This window comes from Crocuta crocuta, unplaced genomic scaffold, assembly GCF_008692635.1.
Source record: "Crocuta crocuta isolate KB4526 unplaced genomic scaffold, BGI_CrCroc_1.0 scaffold50, whole genome shotgun sequence".
NCBI classification, from domain to species: domain Eukaryota; kingdom Metazoa; phylum Chordata; class Mammalia; order Carnivora; family Hyaenidae; genus Crocuta; species Crocuta crocuta.
Genome location: NW_027527428.1, coordinates 3,307,086 through 3,321,941, shown reverse-complemented (window position 1 = coordinate 3,321,941; position 14,856 = coordinate 3,307,086). Strand labels below are relative to the sequence as shown.

Genomic DNA, 14,856 nt, shown 5'->3' with positions numbered 1-14,856 from the left:
CGCTGCTGTTTTCTCTCACTCATTTCCTAGGTCCTCTTATCTCCTCTCTGTGTGGCTCTGGTGACAGGGACGATCCGTAAGGCTCAGAACCTTCTGAAACAGTATTCCCAGCATGGTCTAGATGGGAAAAAGGGGGGCTCTAACCTCATTCCTCTGGAAGGTAATCACCCTGTGTTCTCTCCTGTTCCCTCCTCCTCCACCATGTGTCCACACTCGCGGCAGGGCAGAGCCCCCGAGCCCCCAGGAGTCTGCGGGAGAGTCCCTGAGAGGGAAGCAGGGGGTGGGAACAGCACGTCCCTGGTGCCACTCGTTCCGCTGGCACAGGGGCAGCCTTCATGGCCTCGGCCTGGTCCTGTCTGGCTGCCGGCAGCTCTGCCCTCCCCGAGGCTTCCCACTCCCTCCCCTCCCTGTCTCTGTCCTTGTCTCCTATTTGAACTCAGGGGAGGTTCTTTGTCATGGGCAGCCCTTTCACGCTCAGACCAGCAGTGGCAGGACCAAGCTGGCCTAGGCCTCCGGGCCGCCCCCTCCGCCCCCGGCTTTAGAAAGGGGAGTGTGAGCCCCAAGGGGGACGGGCAGCCTGCAGGCCATGCCCCTCTGGTACCTCCTGTCAGAGGAAGGGCAGCCCTGCCCTGGTGGACCTGACCCTCCTTTGGAAGAATAAGCCGGGGAAACAAAAGAAGGCTGTTCCATTCACCCAGCAGGGACATTTGTCCAGCTGAGTCTCTCCCCAGATATGGCGAGGTCAGTAAGCCCCCTGGGGCCGAGCATCAGACCCTCTGCAGCTGTCAGGAGCCCTTCAGAGCTTGGTGGCCCCGCAGGCTTTCTCTGGCCTCGGGCTTGGAGAAGCAGCTCAAGAACGGTCTGGGGCGCTGCAAGTCAGGCTTGAAACGGCTGTTCCCAGGGTGGTCCCAGTCACAGGAGGGGCTCAGAGCCCGCTCCGGCACCCCTTCCCCTGCACCCCATCTCACACCCCACCCGGGAGATGGAGGGCTTCTTCCCTGGCCCCGAGGGCCAGCCCACCCGGCCCCCGGATAAACGCTGCTCGCGTCTGCGACCGACCTCTCGCTAGGTCCCGAGCATGATTTCCGAGTTAAGCACCTGTCGGAGGCCCTGATCGACAAGCACGGGCCGCTGGCTGGTGAGTACGCGCAGCCCAGCCCGAGGGCAGCCAAGGCAGTGGCCCGCAGAGGGCTCTGCTCTGAGGATGAGCCAGGCCTATCTGCCTCCCTCCCTCTCTCTCTCTCTCTCTCTCAAGTCTCTCTTTTGGGTACTAGGTCTCCTTGCCTCTCCAGATGGGAGTGCATGCCTGGCTCTCAGGGCCTGGGCCAAGGGAGAAGTTGCTGCTACTTGGAAGGTGGCTCCCGGCAGGGCGGGGAGCCCTGACATCTGACTCCAACAACAGTTCCAAAGCTCTGACTCGGAGCCCGTTCCTTTGCTGATAGCACCAGGTTGCCTGCAGGCGGGGCCGGGTCTCCTCCGGGGGCAGCTGACCGGCCGGGAGCCCTCCTTTTCTGGGACTCACATCACCTTTTCTCAGAGGTTGCCCCTATGCCAGCAAGCCTCAGAGCGCATAGCCCACCACCTTCCTAGATATTCCAGAAGCTCTGGCTGGGCTGATAACTGCCTTCAGTGTCCCAGCATTTTCTCAGATGGATGGGCACTGCTGCTTGCCCACCTTGGCTGCCTTTCTAGTACCATCCTCAGGCCTGGGGTCAGGTACACCTTAGTCAGGAAGCTGATTTAGGGCTCCTGCCTCTTTATCCCTTTATCCATCTCCCTCTACCACCTGTAGCACATGGTACCCTGGGAGATAAATACTGTCTGGCAGGGCTGAAAGCAAAGCCACAGGGCAAAGGCTGGATTCAGCCCCCATTCTTTTCCCACGAACCGGTCAGGCCTGCTGGAGCCCTCTCAGCTTTCTGCCAGAACGGTCCACCTCCTCCCATGTGCTGCTGGCCTGGCCTACAGGCCAGGAGCTGGGGAGACCCATGCCCCCCCAGCAGGGAGAGCGGCTGCCCCCCAGCCCAGCTGCTGAGGGGCACTGCCATCCCCCCAGGGAGAGACGACACGCTGGACGTGGAGACCGACGCCTACATTCACTGCGTCAGCGCCTTCGTCAAACTGGCCCAGAGCGAGTACCAGCTCCTGATGGATGTCATCCCCGAGCACCATCAGAAAAAGACCTTTGACTCCCTGATCCAGGTCCTGCCCCGCCCCACCCTGCTCCTGGGGCCTGGCCTGATGCCCCAGCAGAAGCTGTCACTGCAGAGGCTTGAGTTCGTCCACAGCCACCAGCGCGTCTGGCGGGAGGGGGTGTCTCCCCATTGCCATCTGCGTCTGCGGGGCACCCTGGCTTCCTTCCAGGAGCCCTTACTGTCCCCAGGAGCCAGATCTCACCTTTCTGTCCCCCTGTGTCCTTGCCCTCTCTCAGGATGCGCTGGATGGGCTGATGCTGGAGGGGGAAAACATCGTGTCCGCTGCCCGGAAGGCCATCATCCGGCACGACTTCTCTGCCGTGCTCACCGTCTTCCCCATCCTGCGGCACCTCAAGCAGACCAAGCCCGAGTTTGACCAGGTGCTCCAGGTATGTGGGTAGGAAGGCCCCTGGGGACACGGGGAGGAGGCCTCTGGCCCGCCTGGCGCGGCCTCCCGAGGGAGCCGCCTTCTCCGGCCCTCACACCTCTGCTCCCGGTGTGAGTGGAAGGGCTTCAGCGGGGCCCTGGACACGTGGGGACACTCCCGGGGTGACCGGACAAGAGGGGAGGCCCTGGGGTGAGGGCCAAGGAAGCGGCTGGCAAGGAGCTGGCCTCCCCTGCTGTGTTTGGTCCTTAGGGAACGGCCGCCAGCACCAAGAACAAGCTGCCTGGCCTTATCACCTCCATGGAGACCGTCGGAGCCAAGGCGCTGGAGGACTTTGCTGACNTTCCCGGGGGGGGGGGGGCTCCTGGGCCCCCTGAGGGGTGAGGCTCCTACCCCACTTGTCCTGTCCCGTCCTGATCGCCTTTGTGCCTGAGGGGCGCCCTGACACCGATCTGCCACGAGGTGGCACCAAGAGCCGGCTGCCTGGGGCCCGGGGTGGGGGGGCTGTGGGAGCAGGTTCCGGAAGTTGGTTTTTTCCACAGAATGACCCGGACAAGGAATACAACATGCCCAAGGATGGCACCGTGCATGAGCTCACAAGCAACGTAGGTGCTGCCCCAGGCCGCCTGGGGGGGAGGGGGGGCCCAGGCTGGCCCGGAGCCGCGTGCCGGCAGCCGGATGCGTGGCAGAGTACTTGGCATCTCCAGTAGAGCATTCAGGGCAGGAGGCTTGCGACCACCCGACTCTGGGCAGACCCCTGGCCCTGCACGTGCCCTGGAAAGGTCGGGGGTGTGCGTTTGGGAGGCGATCTGACCTTTGGGTCCTGCCCTTAACCTTTCTTCTCCCCACACAGGCCATCCTCTTCCTGCAGCAGCTCCTGGACTTCCAGGAGACGGCTGGCGCCATGCTGGCCTCGCAAGGTACTTGCTGCCTCCCAGTGGGGCCCCTGACCGCATGCCCCTCTCCTCCCTCTGGCTGGAAACACGGGGTTACCGGCCACCTCCGGAAGAGATTTCCTTCAGCCCTGTGCAGTGGGGTTTGAGTGTGCCTTTCCTGTCTCCCTCCCTTCTCGCTCCTTCTGCCCTCCCGGCTCTGGAGAGTGGCAGCCCCTGGGTCAAAGATGCCCCGCCTGCCTCGCCCCTCCTTCCACATGTCTTTGCTTGCTCTTGTGTTCGCCTGTCTTCCCAACGGGTCCCACGCAGCTGACCGTTCCGTGGGCTGGCGCTCAGGGCTGGCCTGGTGTCTTCCCGCCGACCACTGCCCTGGCACAGGGGCATTTCTGAGCACCAAAGCCCAGCCCAACTTGTTGGGGCCCCTGGGCCCTCCCTTCCCCCCCCCACCCCGTTTTGGGGTGAGGAGCCAGGAGCGGCCTCTGGCCTGTGGTTCTCCAGCCCCCCACTTCGCTGCGTGTTCCCTTGCGCTCGGGTCCGGCCTGGGTGTGTCCTACTATCTGTGTTCTGGCTGCCAGGGGAGGGGTCTGCTTGACTCGGGGGACACGGTCTCTAACCTGTGTTTGCACTTTGCGTCTTTCTCCCTTCTTTGTCTCTCCCTCTGCCCTTCTGAGTGCACTGCCTTTCACTCCGTAGTTCTTGGGGACACATACAATATTCCTTTAGACCCCCGAGGTAAGCAGCGGGGCTCTGCAGCCCTATGGTACCCCGGTGTAGCCCCACGGAGGACAGAGGCCCCTGGACAGACTCAGGACCTACTGGGGAGCGGGTGTCAGAGGGGACATGGGTGTCTTCGCAGCGCTCCCAATGGTCTCAGCTCCCCACAGGGCCGCTTTCTGTCCCTGAGCTTACTCAGGTGGCACCCTGCATGGCCCCTCCCCCTTGGCCTCTGCTTGTTCAGAGGGGGCCTGATGGAGGGGGTTGTGGGAAGTGGGGGAGAAGGGGCAGAGGCCGTGGGGAGCCAACAGATGGGATAGGTTGGCCTTGTAGACAGCACCCAGCGTGGGTCGGGTCTGGGGGGCACGGGGGTCCCACTCCTTTCCCGCCGGCCTTCCTGCTGGTCATGGGCCAGCTCATTAGCCATGGCACCCAGTCACCGCAGAGGGGCTGGCCCTGGGCTCCAGGAAGGGTCTGAGGGAGGGTTCCCTGCAGCAGGCAGGATCCCAGTGGCTCTGCAGACACCCAGCTCTGCCCTCTGAGCTCCCCCGCATCGTCTACTCAAGGAAGGCTCGGGGCCTCTCCCAGGGTTCCCACAGTGGCTTCTGGGGCTGAGGGAAGGGTCCTGGCTACTCCCACCATTGCAGTAACTGCCCTTTTCCTCTCCCAGAAACCAGCTCTTCAGCCACCAGCTACAGCTCCGAGTTCAGCAAGCGCCTGCTGAGCACATACATCTGTGAGTGCCGTCTAGCCGGCCGCCCGGCCTTTGGGGCTGTAACCTAACCTGCGATTTAGGGGCTGAGGGGCGGCGCTGGGCAGAGGGCCCCTGAGGCATGTGGAGCCCAGAGTTGGGAGGGACAAGGACGAGGGGTAGGAGCTGATTCGTGGACCAGGGATTAGGTCATGTTGGTCAGACTGCCATGGTGGATGTAGCCACACCCTCCCCCGTGCAGGTAAAGTACTGGGCAACCTGCAGTTGAACTTGCTGAGCAAGTCCAAGGTGTATGAGGACCCGGCTCTGAGCGCCATCTTCCTGCACAACAATTACAACTACATCCTCAAGGCCCTGGAGAAGTGAGTAGATGCAGGTGCCGTGTACAGCTCTCCCCGCCTTCCTCCCAGGGCGGCCCGTGCCCTCTGCGCAGCCAGGCGAGGAGGCAGCGCTTTACCCCTTGAGGCCCTAGGACCTGGAGTGGCGTAAGGCAGGCCGCACTGGCGCTGCTGCGGAGGCCGGCCACCTTCGGGCCTTGAGAGCCGACTCGGTCCCCCTCTGCTCTCGCCCTGCTCCTGCCCCAGGTCCGAGCTGATCCAGCTGGTGGCCGTGACCCAGAAGACTGCCGAGCGCTCCTACCGGGAGCACATTGAGCAGCAGATCCAGACCTACCAGCGCAGGTGGGCCCCTGCCGCGCCCTCCCCTCACCCTTTCTTCCTATCCGAGCTTCAGGCGGAGTGGGGTCAGTAATGGGGTGCCCTGTGGAGCCAGTCCCAGCCCTCCGCTTGCTGTTAACCACTGACAGCGAGGAGAGGGGGGCCACCTCCCCTGCCGCCGCCGTTCTCGGGGCTGCAGCAGCCAGCCTCCCCAGAGGGGGCGCTGCGGGGGCTGCGGGCTAAGAAGAATTGAAAGGCCACCGTGGGAGGTGTGGGGACGTGAGGCCAAGCGAAGAGCAAGCTTGCCAAAGCACTTGAGCTTGCGGAGCCTGGGCCTGCGGCTCCCCTTCTGCTCCTCCTCCAGGGCCCTTTGGGGTTCGCGGGTCTCCTTTTGTGTGTTCCTTCCCGTGAGTGGTCTCCCTCCTCCCTTTGTCCTCTGAGTGCTTCTCGTATCTGTTCAACATCTTGAATTTCGTTTCTTGTTCTTAAAAGCAAGCAGCGTGAATGTTATCTTTGTCTGAGGAAAAAATCTCAGTTGTGTTCTGCCTAGACGTGACCCCAGTTGGTTGCTGACCTCCCCCTCGCTCAGTAGATCAAGAGACTTAAAAAGCAAAACAAACAAAGGGCGCCTGGGGGGCTCAGTCAGTTAAGCACCGACTTCGGCTCAGGTCAAGGTCTCNGGTTGCTGACCTCCCCCTCGCTCAGTAGATCAAGAGACTTAAAAAGCAAAACAAACAAAGGGCGCCTGGGGGGTCAGTCAGTTAAGCACCGACTTCGGCTCAGGCTCAGGTCAAGGTCTTACGGTTTATGGGTTTGAGCCCCGCCTTGGGCTCTGTGCTGACAGCTTGGGGCCTGGATCCTTTTTCGGATTCTGTGTCTCCCTCTCTCTCCGCCCCTCCCCCACTCATGCTCTCTCTGTCTCTCTCTCTCTCTCAAAAATGAAAACATTAAACACACACNTGGGCTCTGTGCTGACAGCTTGGGGCCTGGATCCTTTTTCGGATTCTGTGTCTCCCTCTCTCTCCGTCCCTCCCCCACTCATGCTCTCTCTGTCTCTCTCTCTCTCAAAAATGAGTAAACATTAAACACACACACACACACACAATAAACCTGGGAAGCGGCAGCAACCTGAGGCGTTCCCTTCTCCACCTTCTGCTTCTCTCTCCTCCTGGCAGCTGGTTAAAGGTGACTGACTACATCGCTGAGAAGAATCTACCTGTATTCCAACCAGGAGTCAAGGTGGGTGGAAGGCCTGGGCTGGGAAGGGCTGCCCAGCAGATGTGATGCTTGTTGTCACATCTCTGGGGAAAAAATGCACGAGCATCCCACTGGGATGAGCGAAGGATGCCTGCGGCCACCAGGGCAGCGGGAAAAAGGGCTGGGCCAGGTGTCTCGGGAGGGAGCCAGTGTCAGGGCGGCTCTGCTCTCAGGGACACTTTCTCTGCCCTCTCTCGCCACCCCCAGCTGAGGGACAAGGAGCGGCAGATGATCAAGGAGCGGTTCAAGGTGAGCTGGGGTCCTCTCCCCTCCACTGCTTCCTGCCGCTGTCGCAGGGACACGGGCCCGGAGTCTTTGGGTTGCTTCTATTTCTACCTTTTTGGTGGCCAGGGCTTCAACGATGGCCTTGAAGAACTGTGCAAGATCCAGAAGGCCTGGGCCATTCCTGACACGGAGCAGAGAGACAAGATTCGCCAAGCTCAGAAAAACATCGTCAGGGAGACCTATGGGGCCTTTCTGCACAGGTAGGCCCTCCAGGCTCCACCTTCCCAGCCCTCCGCCCCTCACTTCCCCCCTGGCTGGGGCTCTGCTCTGCTCCTGTTCAAGAAAACACGGAGAGGCCGGTGGGTGTAGGTGGCAGAGCCAGTGCCCTGGGTTTCGCTGGGGGGCCAGACAGGGATGTCGCTCAGGGGCCCCCTTGTCAGGAGTGCCTTAGGCTGAGACGGAGCCGGTTTGGGGGGATTGCGAGCCTGCCCCCTGACCTCAGTGCCTGGTCAGGTACAGCAGCGTGCCCTTCACCAAGAACCCCGAGAAGTACATCAAGTACCGCGTGGAACAGGTGGGCGACATGATCGACCGCCTCTTTGACACCTCTGCCTGAGCCCGCTACTGTCACTGCCTGGTTCTGCCAGATCAGCCATCTTGTTGGACAGATAAACCAGTGTTAACTTGCCTCCGGGCCTGGTGAGTGTGACATCCTTGGGGACAGGGGCCTTCTTCCAGCCCTTCCCCAGCCCGGCGCCCTGTCCCCGAGCCCTGGGGTCCTGGTTTGCATTCCTTCCTGGGGCCCCCCAGGCCACCACTCTCCCGGAACACTGGAGTTCCCTCACACCTTAGGTTTCATGACCCTGAGCCTGCCTGGGCCACTTGCTGGCTTCCAGACAGGAAAAGACAAAGAAAGACAGGCCTGTGTCCACAGTTGCCTCCCGTGTACGAGGGCGGGAGAGCGAATGGCCCCCCGCTGGCCCAGTTTAGAGCTGGGGGTGGAGAACGCCCCCTTTAGCTCAGAAATGTCTGTAGGTCCCAGGGGGGCAGGCCACAGCGCAGCCAGAGAGCATGGAGAAAAGACCAGTAAGACCGACCCACTCATGGACTTGGTGCAGAAAACGTCCCCCATCACCCACGGTCCGCAAGTTGGGGTGTTCTGCCTCCCAGGCATCCCCCAGGGGACTGGAGCGCAAGTGCCCTCTCTCCATGGTGTCTGGGGTCCAGCACACTGCAGAAGGAGCTCTGAGAAGCTGTGGCCTGACTCAGGCCCGTCCTGGTGCCCAGGGCCCCCTGGCCCAAGGCCGAACAGCAGTAGTCTCAGAAATGGGGGCCAGGAGCACAGCGGGACTTGCGTGCGTCGGCCCCACCCACCTAGGACAGGGATGAACAACCAGTTCAGTGAAGACAGGTGCTTGAGGTGCACACGCACACGTCACTTGGGTGACGGGTTTATTTCACGCTCTGCTTACATGCTGTCAGAAGGGAGAACTCAGGGTGGCCTGGGATCCTCCAGGCTTTGGAGAAGAGTTGACATCCTCCTTTCTCCAGACACTCTGTCATGGCCCAGCCCCTGGGTGTGCAGCTCCAGGCCCTGTGCTGTCACAGCCTGGGCCGCCCGCCGTGGGGTACGGCCTTGCCAGGGGCTGGGTCAGACTTGCACGTCGCCCACATCCAGAGTCCAATGAAGAAGAACTGGCTACACACTACCCCCACCACATACGCCAGGAAGAAGACGCGGTCGGCAGCCTCGGCCAGGCTCCTTCTTGACCCCTTCGCTCTGGGGGCGCCTGGTCAGGGGAGGTGCAGGAAAAAGCAGTGTTTTTTGGGGCTCACCCAACATGCTGGCCCAGAGCAGAAGAGTGAACCCTAGGGAGCTGCCAGCCTCTATCTGTCCCTTCCTTAGATTTACAGCTAATTAATATTTGGGTCGGGCCCATTTCAAGCCTTCTTGAATTGAAGAAACAGGCTCATAGAGAGGCTCCGGTGGGCATAGGGTTATCTCCAGGAGTTTGAAGTCACCTGGGCCCTTACAGAAGCTAACCTGGCTCCCTGCGCCAGACCTGCGTCTTCCAAGGTGGGACACAGTGGAGCCCAGGGACCGTGGAGCGAGCAGAGTGAATGCACGGAGCCTCTAAATAGGCTAGCGGATCCCGGCCTCAGCCCTGGGTGCGGGGCTGCCGTCTCTGCCCAGTCACACCTGCTCCTAGGCTTACTCCTCCCTCTTCCCCTGGTCCAGGAAGGGGCTCCTGCCCACCTTCAGGATTTGGCTCTGAGTCCCCATGATCTTGCTGCTCCCCTCTCGGGGCTGGGCTGGGGCCGCTCTTGGCCCTGAGGTTGCCCCGGGCCAGCAGCGCGGCCAGCAGCACAGTCTCCATGGTGCTGACGAAGAGCAGCAGCAGCAGCACAGTGAAGTAGTAAACTGGGGGCAGGAGGGTGGGGTGGGGAGGTCAAGGCCAGGCCTGCACCTCTCCTGCCCAGGGAGCGAGGCGCCGCCCGCCTGCAGAGGGCAAGGGGAGGGGCCGGGGAGGGCGCAGGGACTCACTGAGCAGCGGGTTGCAGGAGGAGGAGCTGGGCAGGGCCTGCACCAGGGAGGAGTGGAAGACCAGGTAGCCCAGCAGCAGGGTCACCTTGTAGGCAATGCGCTCAGCGGCCCGGAGGGGCAGCAGCCCCCCACAAATGTCCGCCAACAGCAGCGCCTCCCCAGGCACCAGCAGAGCTATGATGGCCTTCAGCGCTGTGTTCTCCAGGCGCAGCTGGAGGGAAGAAAGTCAGGGCTTTGTGGGGGGGTCAGGGGGCTGGGCCGTTGCACGGTGACTCCATGGCCTCTGACCGTGCGCATGACGCCCCCATCAGCCCTCTGTCAGCCGCGTCCCGACTCACCGTCACCTGAAAGCAGGGCACCAGCTGCTGGGCTGGGACTTGGGTTTTCAGATCCCGAACTACGTACTCCCTCTTGACGCTCACGATCTCGTTCACCGCGTGTGCCCGGAACTCCAGCTCCAGCGCTGGAAGGGGTGAGGGTGAGAGTGGCCAAGTAGGAAAGAGGTACCCCTGCCCCCCTCCGAATCTCTCTTGGGAGTAAGGGGCAGGGACCAGCTGGAGTCCGGGGGTGATGGTGGCTGGGGGCTGTGCAACCCCCCACCTTCTCTCCAGCCCGGGAAGGACCTTCTGAGATGCGGAGGTGAATTGAAGTAAAAATAAATGCCCTTGGCACCGCTCCTTGGAGAGGGGAATGGTTATGGACTCCTCCACCGGTACCTCATCTCACACCTGCCCTGTTAGCCCTTTGGGGCAGCCGCTTCTAGTATTTCCCGGGGTGGGGGTGGGGGAAATGTGGGCCAAGAGTGGGATTTCTGGGCCAAGCTGGATGTCACCCTTGGGTCTGTGGGATATTTACTGGTGGCTACGCCTTCAGAATGCTTCCAGGAATAAGGCTGCAGCAACCCAGGGCTCTGGGCTCGATAAGAGTGGCCCAGACACTGCGGTTTGGCCCTGGGACGCTGAGGGGAGACTAAAGGGGGCTGCAGCCCAGAGCAGGGGAGAGCTGGGGGGTGGGCCGCCGTTCGGGAGCTGCTCTGCTCTGGGATCCCTTCAGCTCCCCTAGACTGGTGTGAGCACAGGCCTGCTGCCCCCGTGTGGGTTGTCTGCCGGAGCCCAGAGGCTCCCCTCTCCCCTGCCCCCTCCCCCAGCTCGTGTCCAGTCAGCACCACTGTTGCTGAAAGCGTAGAAGCTGAGGTTGCAGTCGCTCTGGTCCCTGGGGAAGTGGAGGAGCTCAAAATCACAGTTGGTCTCGGTGGTGAGGGCCAAATACAGGTCAACGTGGCCGTCGGGGTCCACTCGGGCCCGCAGGCTCTGATCCTGCCAGTCCACCCAGAGCCTATTGGGCAGGGGGAAGACACCACAGCCAGAGGCTCAGCCCTTTCTCAGAAGGGGTATGTGGGGCAGACCCTGGCACAGCCCAGCTGCCCTCTATTGCCATCCGGGTTCCAGAAGGGTGAGGGAGACACGGGGCAGGGAGGCACCATCTGTGGTCCGGCACGGCCGCCAGGAGGGGGATAGTCACTAAGGAGGGCTTCCCGGCACAAGAATTCCCACCTCACTTACGCCTCCCGGATGGTGAGTCCCGGAGTCCAGAGTGAGTCCCAGGGCAGTGTGACTGCACGCCGTGGGTGTCCACCCGCGTTCCAGGCCAGGCGAGTATCCAGCCAGGACTGGGGACACAAAGAAGCCGCTAAGTCTCCCGCTCCCATTTGTTCACAAGCCCCTTGGCAGTTTGCTGAAGGCTGGTGCCCCTGAGCTGGACGAAGAGGGGGTTCTCCCGTCCGCCTTCCCAGCCCCTGGGCGCTTACCAGCCGAAGCAGCAGCATGGAGGACACTGTGTACCGCAGGATGTCCTGAGGGAGGGGGGAGGGCGGGCAGTGTGTCACCCGGGGTTGGGCACTATGGGACAGAAGGAGGCAAGAGACCCCACCGCTTGCTGGGCGCTGAGTCCGGTCCCATCCCCAGCTCAGCACCTGTTCCCTGCTCCCTCCGCGGCCTCCGTTAACACTTACCACGTTAAACACGTTGGACACAAACACTTGCACGTCCACGATCAGGGGGGCGCTCCCATTGTTTGGAATCTGGATGGTTTCCTCAATCTCCTGGGGCCAGTTGGGGTCGAAGTAGGCTGGCCAGGCTGAAGAACGGAGGTGGAGGTCATTTGGGTGGGTGCCCTGGGGTCCAAATCCCAAAGCTTAACGACTTTACTCTCTCCACCTACCAGCGGCTTGCGTTCTAAAGCCCCGCCCCTGGACCGTGGGCCCAGCGGTGGTGGTGGCAGTGAGCGTGAGGAAGGCCAAACGGAGCAGGAGCTGCCGGGCCATCTGCAGTGGCGACGTGGAAGGCTGCATGGAGCAGCAGCATCCAAACTGCAGCCTCTATTTCCGTTGCTTTGCTGGGGGACTGGACAGTCGGGCGGGCAGCTGCCCTGTGCAGGGTCTCTGGGGGCCTTGGAGTCGGCACCCTCCCATCCCCAACCCAGGGTTCCGCAAACACCTGAAGACAAAGCACAGAACCCAGCCCCACCCATCCTGCACCTGCCCAGGCTTCCCTGCCACGCTCCATTTCCACCACCTGCAATCAGTTGCCCCGTTCAAAGATGGCCAAGCGGACTGGGCAAGCACAGATCCCCCCTCCCACCCCACCCCCACCTGCTCCTCTCAATCTGGGCACATGCCGCGGGTCTTCCTTGCCGTTTTGCAAGAGGGCACCTGCCTGGTTAGGTATTCAAGCTCTTGCCAAAGTACCCTGCCCTCAGCACCATGAGATACGTACACCCTTGAGAGTTTTCCTGCCTCTCCTCACTGAACCGATTCCGTATAAAAAGCCTCGAAAGGCTCAAGAACTCCCAAGAGTGGGGCAAGCCCTGGGCGGGCAGAGGTTGGGTCCTGAGCAAAGCCCTGTGGCATTCCCGCTCCAGCACCCGAGTCTCAGCCCGCTCCAGCCCAGCAGTGCCTTTTAAGGGCTCCTGGGTGTCCCGGAGCAGGACTGCCGGTGAGGGGCGGCTTCCCTGGCCCAGAGGAAATACCTAGCTGCTGGAGACCTGACCCCAGACAGAAAGAAAGCCCAAGGCTGAAAGTGGGTGGGTGCTGATCAGTTTGCAGACACTGGGAAGGGCCCCAGAGAGCTGTGCAGGAACGTTACTAGGAACACAGTGTCTGCACCCGCTCATCGACCGACTTAATCGTGAGGGCTTAAACACTCTGCCTGCCTTTGTCGCACGCGTTGGTGGCTGCCGGTTCCCCGATCTAGATATACTTGGCGCCTCTATGTGCAGAGAGCCTTGGTCGTCCTGTGCTTCCCGGCTTCAGTTAGGGATTTCCATGCTGACTTTTTTTTTTTTTTTTTAATGTTGTATTTATTTCTAGGAGAGAGACAGAGAGAGAGAGACAGCGTGAGCAGGGGAGGGTCAGAGAGAGAGGGAGACACAGACTGAAACAGGCTCCAGGCTCTGAGCTGGCAGTCAGCACAGAGCCCGACGCGGGGCCTGAACCCACGAACTACGAGATCATGACCTAAGCGAAAGTCGGTCGCTTAAACGACTAAGCCACCCAGGCGCCCCTTCATGCTGACTTTTAACTCGGCTGCCTTTGGTGCCTTTGTTACCCTCTTTCCCTGTGGCTCATTAAAGCACCTTGCATCCATTCATCCACAGCTCCCCGGCGAAGTCCCAGAGGCTTCTGACCAGGGGGCCTCATAACCATGAGATATGCGGAGACACAGGGGTGGTTGCATGTGAAAAGGTTTGCATATTTTATTAACAGATGAAATTCCCTCCCAAACCGCCCCCACCCCCACCTCTGACGCCAATCCTTTAACACCAAAGCATACTCGCTAAAGTGCGCTCAGGTCTCATTCACTGTCGGGATGCCGTAGGGCGCATTTTGGTCGCGCCAGGAAGGGCTCAAGGCCGGCGGACCGCTGAGAGGTGCCAGCACAGGGGCGGAGGGCCCGGCAGCCTCGCTCACGTGCGTCAGGTCGGTGGATTCGCGCTCCAGGACGCTGCTGCGGTGGGTGCCCTGCGCCGCGATGCACACGCGGCCTGAGGCTCTCCGCGGGGCACGGCGCAGCAGACCTGCGCAGATCTTGCGGAAGCCCTTGCGGAAGTGCTTGGAGACCAGCGCGTAGACGATGGGGTTGACACAGGAGTTGGCATAGGAGACTAGGTGTGAGAGGATGCGCAGCGCGTAGGTGGCAGGTGTGAGCGGGAAGCGGCCGAACCACACGCAGAGGATGAGCGCGTGGTGAGGCATCCAACAGAGGCAGAAGAGCGCAGCCACGATGATGATCATGCGCGTCACCTTGCGCTTGGCGCGCCGGGCGCTCGAACCGGCGGCCACCGGGTCAACCGTGCGCCACAGGTAGCGCAGGGTGCGCGCGTAGGTCAGGCCCAGCACCAGCACGGGAAGCAGGTAGCTGAAGACAAAGGTGCAGAGGTCCATGGCGCGGCGACGAGGCGCGCTCCACGCCGGGTGGCACACAGTCAGGTTGGCCAACTTCGACTGGCGGTAGTAACTCAGGTAGGGTCCGGAGAAGAGCAGCGACAGCCCCCAGATGAGCCCGATGGCAGCCAGCGCGTTGCGAGGCGTGCGCAGCTCCCGGGAGTGCAGCGGGTAGCGGATGGCCAGATACCTGTGGGTCAGGCCGGGAGGAGAGACGGATGAACAGCTGATTTCGCGGCGCAGGGCCGGATCTTTAAACCTTGAACCCTTCACCTTCTCTCAAAGAAGGTCCCTAGCGTAGGATCGCACCGCACACGGCCGGAGGGAGCATCCCAGACACTGCACTAGCGGAGATGCAGATTCGGGGTGGAACCGGCAGCAGGAAAGGCTGGCGCGTGTAGGTCACTCATCTGTTCTTCCCGGGACATAACCACAGCTGGACGCCACCCGGGAGGGCACTCCAAGGTTGAACCGGCTTTGGGGTTCTGAGAGGCTGTGATTACCCACCAGTGCCTGTGCCAGGCGCCTTGGGGCTCTAGCAGCCAGCCTGGTGACCCCGTGAGGTTCTATGGGTCCCACCAGCACTCTCTGAACCAGAACCCACACACTCTGCGCTCAGTGGAAGTGGGAGGTATATGGGGGAGGTGGCCTCACCTAGATGCCTGTCCAGGAGAGATCGGGGGGACGTGAGGGTACAGTGACCTGGGGAAATCATGGAGTCGGACCCAGATTTCCTCCCCAGGAACTATCCAGGTGTCCAGCAGAGATGGAAACCCTCTGGCGCCCTCTTCTCTCTGCCTTTGACCCTGGGCCTGGATGTATGTCCGTGGGGG

At 61.8% G+C, this 14,856-nt stretch overlaps 3 protein-coding genes across 9 annotated transcripts in view; 1 reads left to right on the top strand and 2 right to left on the bottom strand.

The window, feature by feature from the left end:
* EXOC7 (exocyst complex component 7) overlaps window positions 1–7,725 on the top strand; it is a 16,435-nt gene extending 8,710 nt beyond the window's left edge. The window contains exons 7-21 of one of the 7 annotated variants that reach the window (XM_077754762.1): window positions 68–160; window positions 1,070–1,138; window positions 2,057–2,202; window positions 2,432–2,584; window positions 2,833–2,923; window positions 3,115–3,185; window positions 3,434–3,500; window positions 4,167–4,205; window positions 4,858–4,923; window positions 5,141–5,261; window positions 5,484–5,579; window positions 6,731–6,794; window positions 7,020–7,061; window positions 7,164–7,297; window positions 7,551–7,725. In XM_077754762.1, the coding sequence (XP_077610888.1) occupies window positions 68–160; window positions 1,070–1,138; window positions 2,057–2,202; window positions 2,432–2,584; window positions 2,833–2,923; window positions 3,115–3,185; window positions 3,434–3,500; window positions 4,167–4,205; window positions 4,858–4,923; window positions 5,141–5,261; window positions 5,484–5,579; window positions 6,731–6,794; window positions 7,020–7,061; window positions 7,164–7,297; window positions 7,551–7,653 (1,355 nt within the window). In that variant the 3' untranslated portion in view covers window positions 7,654–7,725. Of the gene's footprint in view, window positions 1–67; window positions 161–1,069; window positions 1,139–2,056; window positions 2,203–2,431; window positions 2,585–2,832; window positions 2,930–3,114; window positions 3,186–3,433; window positions 3,501–4,166; window positions 4,206–4,857; window positions 4,924–5,140; window positions 5,262–5,483; window positions 5,580–6,730; window positions 6,795–7,019; window positions 7,062–7,163; window positions 7,298–7,550 lie in introns of all 7 variants that reach the window. The other 6 variants (XM_077754781.1, XM_077754772.1, XM_077754808.1 and 3 more) reach the window with 6 other exon arrangements.
* Window positions 7,726–8,434: 709 nt separating this feature from the next.
* On the bottom strand, window positions 8,435–11,932 carry ZACN (zinc activated ion channel). Its single transcript, XM_077756195.1, has 9 exons — window positions 11,803–11,932; window positions 11,594–11,718; window positions 11,390–11,434; window positions 11,145–11,251; window positions 10,748–10,917; window positions 9,921–10,045; window positions 9,583–9,793; window positions 9,295–9,459; window positions 8,435–8,827 (listed from the first exon to the last, which is right to left on the bottom strand). Exons 1-9 carry the CDS (start codon window positions 11,930–11,932, stop codon window positions 8,640–8,642), a joined length of 1,266 nt encoding a protein of 421 aa, XP_077612321.1. The 3' UTR covers window positions 8,435–8,639.
* Window positions 11,933–13,426: 1,494 nt separating this feature from the next.
* Window positions 13,427–14,856, bottom strand: part of GALR2 (galanin receptor 2) — a 2,516-nt gene continuing 1,086 nt past the window's right edge. Inside the window, exon 2 of the mRNA XM_077756837.1 lies at window positions 13,427–14,213. Coding sequence (XP_077612963.1) covers window positions 13,427–14,213 — 787 coding nt within the window. The remainder of the gene's footprint in view (window positions 14,214–14,856) is intronic.